General features: G+C 40.8%; 1 protein-coding gene across 3 annotated transcripts in view; it reads right to left on the bottom strand.

The window, feature by feature from the left end:
• Positions 1-1,242: 1,242 nt before the first annotated feature.
• lrrc73 (leucine rich repeat containing 73) overlaps positions 1,243-6,720 on the bottom strand; it is a 10,652-nt gene continuing 5,174 nt past the window's right edge. Inside the window, exons 4-7 of one of the 3 annotated variants that reach the window (XR_003040100.2) lie at positions 4,236-4,358; positions 4,040-4,140; positions 3,364-3,655; positions 1,243-1,649 (exon numbers count right to left, since the gene is read on the bottom strand). Coding sequence is in view for 2 of the 3 variants with exons in the window: in XM_025010143.2 (XP_024865911.1) it covers positions 1,579-1,649; positions 3,430-3,655; positions 4,040-4,140; positions 4,236-4,358 (521 nt within the window). In the remaining variant the exon portion in view is untranslated. The remainder of the gene's footprint in view (positions 1,650-3,363; positions 3,656-4,039; positions 4,141-4,235; positions 4,359-6,720) is intronic. The other 2 variants (XM_025010143.2, XM_017434465.3) reach the window with 2 other exon arrangements.

Here is a 6,720-nt window from a genome sequence, read left to right as displayed (position 1 = left end):
CTATAGGAGCAGTTCGGCGACAGACAGACATATGAGACCAGGAAGTAACAGTGATGGAAAAGTGCAGACTGGAACTGGAAAACAGAGGACGAGGTAAGTGAGTGAATATAAGTTCTTGACATGAGAAGGAAGGCAAGGCAATTTGTTTGTAGGCAACAGAATGTTCTTACGAGGAGGCAGACGATCCACTGCTCGGAGGTGAGGTGAGGCAGTGAGTAATTCTTCCAGGTGGAGCTTGATGGTATTTCTCCAGAAAATGGCAGGTGAGTTTTTCCTTTTAGATGGCAGCAGATTTGCAGACAGACAGGCACAGGTGAACAGGTGAGTACTTGGTTTGACAGGGTTTCGAGGAAGAAGACCAGACTGGCTCCAGAGTGAACAGGTAGTTCTGAGGCAAAAAACAAAACAACATTAACAACAGAATTCACAGGTCTCGGGTTTTCACGAAGGCTTGGCACATTTACCACAAGGCAAGTAATGCTCCAGCACTGGTCTGGTTCCAACCACAGCCTTAAGTACTCCTGGCTTCCTGATCAGTCTGATCAGCTGCAGGTGAGGGAGGAGTGGCGACGAGATGTCACTCATCAGCCCAGGACGGCCCACCAGGAAGTAAACACCACACACACACCACCAAAACTCCACCATCACCACAGAAACCAGTTCACCAAACAAAATTCTTGCTTGGTAGAAGTGCATACCTGATGTGAAACGAATGCAAAACCAGTTTAAAACAAATTTTTAATTAATATAAAACAAGTGTAAAACCAAAAAGATGACAGCGCAAAACTGATCTGGAACCATTGGGTAACACGGTTGAAACCAGTCTGAATCCATTTCTTCTTCTGTTCTATTAACTTAGGACAAGTTCGGAATTAAATCAGCTATTAGCTGATTAAATGATTAACAAATTTTTCCTTCATTTTTCCAGAAAATGTCTGTTTCTGATGGTTTTCTGTCACATAATGAACCTTAACCCTTGTTTGTCTGTAACATATATACTTTCCTGCTTAGAGTTTTTATTACAAAGTTAGTTATGACATTGAGACAGCTGTGGCTCAGTGTTTAGAGCAGTCGTCCTCTATTGAGATGGTTGGAGGTTCTATTCCACCAGTATGCCACATGTCGAAGTGTCCCTGGGCAAGATAGTCTTCAATGAGAATAACTAACTTAGACAAGGATGTTGTGGCTTTGCTGACCTTTGACCTATAGCAACAGTTGTGTCATTGTTTAGATCAATGTTGAGGTCATGTGTTACCTGTTTCAGTTGTTTGTTGATGTTGTGCAGAAACAGACCAATCAGAGTCCTCTGTTCTTACGAAGCTGTAAACAGTTTTATTATTGTGACATCATAGCAGCAGAACAAATCAACCAAACCGAAAATTACATTCATCAGAAACAACACACCTGTAGAACAATCACCTGTCTGCAAGCCCTGCCCCTATCCCAGGTGCTAACTCAGATGATGCAGAGGATGTGATTGGCTGCAAGCCATCAAGTAAAGTGAAGTGCAGAGAAACAAACATTCAGTCCAGAAAGTGAGAACATTCTAACTGGAGGTGGGTGTCAGTGTGGGAAGGGTCACATCTCAGTCTCAGCCAATAAGCTCTCACCTAGACCTGATGTCAGCATGACCATCTGGGGTCCGGAGTCTGTGGGGTCAAAGAATGACATGTTTAGACCTTCACACCAGGTTTCTGGGTCCAGACAATCAAGCCAACACTCAATAATCAGTTTCAGATTTATTTTATTTTACTTTATTTTATTTTTTTAAATTAAGAACAATAAAATTGCCCAATCAGGAGAAACTTTGTCACAATCATTACTAATTAAAGGAACAGCTCACAAGCATTTATCAAGGAACAGCCCGGAAACAAAACAAAACACATCCCAGCAACAATTTCCCTACGTTTCCACTGTTTGTGCTAAGCTAACAGTGACCACTTTCTGATCTGAAACTGATCAGTTTATCTACAAAAACTCTGTTAAACTGTAAACTTCTGTGTTTCCTCTGTGGTCAGTTTGCGGTTTTGTTTTTTTTGCTGTGGTCAGTTCGTTTAGAGGAAGTGTCCTCATCGAGTTTCTGCCATGTCTACAACAAAATTTCGACTGAATCTCTGAAGGTTCAACAAGCGGGAAAAACCACTTAAACAGAGTCCTCATTTTCTTGACAGCAGAGGACTGAAAACAATCTTCAATAGAAGAAGTTTTGAATTGAAACCAGCTTGTTGTTATGAAATGATTTTTTTTTTGTGAATTTTTTACTTTAGATTCCAGATAGTGTTATCTGATAAGTTTTCGTTATTCTGTTGAAACCTTTTCACCTGTTTTCGTTTTTAATTTGGAGTGTACCACTCTAACTTTAAAGAAAATAAGTGTAAGAGTAAGAGTAAGCTGAAAAAAAAAAGATATTTAAAATTAAATCTATGAGCTAAAATCTTCTTCAGTTTTTACAACAAAACATAGGACTACCTTGACAGTTAGAAACTTAAAGATTATAAACTGTAGTGTTAAAACTTAAAAAAAGTATTTTCAGTACTCTGGGAAATTACAGCGAGGTCCTCAGTTAACTTTGACCCTAACCCTAACCCAAACTGAGGCACTTCTTTTTGTTTAAAATATAAAACAGCAATATATAGTATTTAAATGCTTTAACATGTTAGTAACTTGTTTTCTTATTACATATAGTAAATGACTGCATTGCTAGCTACATCTTAGCAAATAATAAAAAAATTAAAACATAAACATAAGTTTAGCACTGCTAGTTGCTAACTAGCCTAGCTTAGCCAGGTAGAAGAAGCTGCTTCTGACTCTTGATTTGAAACTTACCTTTAAATAACTATTTACATGAAATACAAAAAAAAAACTCTATTGGCTTTAAATAAACACATTTATGTTACAGGTTTTTAGCTTTATTTCAGCTTTGCCACACTGATCCCTGAAAGAGCAGGAACTTTAAATTTACCTATTTATTTTTCTGTAACTTCACTGTTTCCAGATTTATTTCTGTTTGTATCAACATTTACTGTTTTCATTGAAACCCAGGCAAAACCAGAACCAGGACTTCAGAGTGCCGTTGTGTAGAACCACAGAGGAACCACTGAAGAAGTGAATATATTTATATTGATCCATTAAACAGCTTAACTCTGCAGTAACTGGGACTAGATAAACACCAGTTACACCAGTTTCACACTTTACACAGAACAGAAGTTCCTACTGTTACCTAGGACACCTAAAAACCACACAGAGGACAGGACCAGCTCTGGACTGGATCCAAAAGTACCAGTACCAACAAAACCAGAAGAAGAAATCATTTTTTCTAAATCCGCACTGGTTTTAATCAGTCTGAATTGGTCTAACTCTTACTGAGAGGACTGGTACCCGGAAACTATGGGGCTGTGGGGAGGGGGGACGACAGTGGTCAGCCCTTACTGCTGTAGGTGAGCCAGGTGGGGGGCTGGTATTTATCTCTGATTGGCTGGAGAGCTTTATTGTAGGTGGGGCCTCGCAGCAGAGGCAGAGCCTCTCTATCGTCATCATCCTCCCCTTCAGACAATATGTCGTTGATCTGCTGCTGCAGCTCTGGACTGATGTCGTTCTCTGCCAGAACCAAAACCCGCAGGCTGGTCGGGTAGTTCTCCACCATGTCCAGGAACACCTGCACACAGGCAACATCTGCATTCAAACTTCCAAACTTTTTTTACAGAAACACAGACAGGCAGTTGAGAGATGAGGATGACAATGATAATGATGATAGTGATGATGATGATGATGATGATGATAAAGAACAATGATGATGATGATAAAGAACAATGATGATGACGATGATGGAGATGATGATGAAAAATGATGATGATAGTGATTATGATCATGATGATGGTGGTTTTGATGATCATGTTCAGGCTGACTGATGCAACTCTTCATGTTTATTTAAAGTAAACTGTGTGTTGGTGCTTCCCCCTGCTGGACAAACTGATGAACTATAGAGTGGGACAGAAAACAAACAAACAAACAAAGAAAAATAACACTGTGCTTGATTGACCTGTGCTGATTGGTTGGTCAGTCCAGTTCCTTCCAGGTCCAGTACCTCCAGGGTTCTGCTGGATGCAACGGTGACTGCCAGCATGGCTGCGATTTGATCGCCTAGAGACAGAACCAAAACCAGGGGAATGATTGGACTCACAACCAGAACCAGAACAAGAAGTGTGCTGTTGTCATGGTGATGATGTTGTTGTTACCCAGCGGGTTGTAGTCCAGGTTCAGAACCCGGAGCTGCGAGCTGTGAGCCACTGCGATGGAGAGCCGAGCCCAGCCTTTGGAGCTGATTCCTGGGTTGGCGCTGAGAGTCAGCTCCCTCAGACCTGCAAACCACACGGAGATAGTGAAGAACCTGGCATCACAGCGAGGAACAAGTGAGGATCAGGTGAGAACCAGTGGCCTTTCGTACAAATTGTGAGCACACCCAAGAATGTGGCAAACACCATTTTCCACTTCAGATGCATCAATAATGAAATAACTGTGGAAACATGTGCAGCCTCACGCCAACTTCATGGCTGCTGTGCACACTTTTCTACAATGTTTGGTCCACACCTGAGACACACAATGAACAATAATACATCCACTTGTTTGTAATGACATAGATATTAAAGCATGAACAAAATGATGCAGAAAATATCTTTAACAACAACAGCTTTAGCCGTATTAGATGATTCTGCTACTACCACATCTACTACTAATAGCAATAGTAGTTATTAATATTTTTGTTGGTGATTTTAGGTTATTCTCAGGGGTGCTCAAGCAAGTTGTCCAAGATAATGACCGGCTAATCAGCTGCTTTGGGTTTCAAAGAGTGACCCTATTGGAACTGTGCTCTGAGATGCACCCAGTCCTGAAGCACAGCACAGCAAGGAGTGGTGCGCTGCTGATACCAGCTGTTGAGCACACTGGGGTTCCTTTAGCATCAGGGACATTTCAAAGGAACCTGGAAGACCAATTGTGACTGTGCCAATTGACCCTGAGCCGAGCCATGAGTGTGGCTGTGTGGGATGGAATTATCCTTATGTCAGCCAGGTAGGATGCAAAAATGCAGCTAATCCACATTGTGAGGAGGTGAGAACAGACCACAAGCTGGCACAGTGCAGGATGGGGGCTTCTGGATGAGTAAACTGATTTAACAGTCCTAATACTAGGGGTGTAACAAGATTTCAGGATCTCATGAGACTGAAACACCACAAGATTTTTGGCCAAATAGATACCCATCTTTCCAATCCCAAAAATAATCAGTCTAGTGACTTTCTGGTGAAATTAGAACAGAAAATGTCTTCACTGCTTTAAATCACTTGTGTGGCAGAAGTTCACAAACGTGTCAGGCACCAGGATCACAAGGCACATCCCCTAAGCCGTGTAGTGGAGGCAGCTCACCCCCCTCTACGTTTAAAACCAGTTTGAGAGTTTGTAAATGAGACTGAACTATGTTAAAAGCAGACTGTAAAAACAGCCTCTGAAAGTGAAGAAGAGCAGCAACAGATTACCAGGTCATCAGCATAAAAATGATAAAAGGTATTAGACAAATTGTCACATAAGTAAATGGAAAATAAAGTGGGTCTTAAGACTGAACCCTGAGGAACTCCTTTTGTGATCTCAAGAAGAGAGGAAGAGGAGCCAGCCAGTTGTACACACTAGGTTCTTTTTGACAAAAAGCAAGTGAACCATAAGGTAGCTTGATTTGGAAAGCCAACCTCTTGATCAAAATTTTGATCAAGATCAATGCCTTAGACAAGTCATGAACAAGGCAACATAATAATTTCTTCAATCAAATGCTTGAATGAGAGCATTTTCAAACCTTCCGTGTATAAAGTAAGCAATGCCTCAGCATCAGAAGTACACCCACAGCATCTTATCATTTTTCATCGTACAGAGGAGAATCACACCTGCAGAACATTTACATCTATTTGTATCATGATTTGAGTTTGTCTGTGTTATTTTTCTGTATTTGTTGTTGTCATTTCAGTTTTTCTTGTCTTCATGATCCTGTTCTGTTATGTGTCAGTTTTTCTCATGTGTTCTTTGTGTCACTGGCCTGGTCCCAATACTCGCACTACACTCTACGTCCCTCTATGAAGCGTGTACTCAGTCAAAGTGCACAGAAGGGTTCGTGTGCGCAGATTACAAGCATGCAGACATTGGAGAATTGGTACAGTACAGGTTACGTCATCAACTTGTGCCTCTGTTTTAGTATTTTAAGAAGGTGCCAGTACAATTTTAAAAGTACAGTTTAGGTATTTTTGCTTTCCAAAGTCATTGCAGGAGATACACTCCTGATCAAAATCTTAAGACCAGTCAAAAAATTGCAAGTATTTGCATTTTGCACTATTGGATCTTAAGAAGGTTCTAAGTAGAGCTTCATAAAGTTAAAAGAAGAAATCAGCGTAAGAGACAAAAACTTTTGAGCGGGGAATTAATTGAAAACTGCATTTACACTCAAACATGATTTTTTCAGCTGATCAAAAGTTTAAGACCATAGCTCAAAAAAACTCGAAAACCCCCCAAAACAGAAATCAAAGTGTCAAAAAAAGGACTCAGTAATGAGTAGCTCCACCATTCTTGTTGATGACCTCAAACAATCGTTTAGGCATGCTTGATGCCAGTGTTTCCAGGAGGCTAGTAGGAACGTTGCTCCAAGTGTTGAAGATGGCTTCACGAAGGGCATCCACTGTCTGGAAC

This window comes from Kryptolebias marmoratus, linkage group LG22, assembly GCF_001649575.2.
Source record: "Kryptolebias marmoratus isolate JLee-2015 linkage group LG22, ASM164957v2, whole genome shotgun sequence".
Classification (NCBI taxonomy): domain Eukaryota; kingdom Metazoa; phylum Chordata; class Actinopteri; order Cyprinodontiformes; family Rivulidae; genus Kryptolebias; species Kryptolebias marmoratus.
The sequence above is the reverse complement of the archived record's forward strand: the minus strand, read 5'-3'. Positions and strand labels throughout refer to the sequence as shown.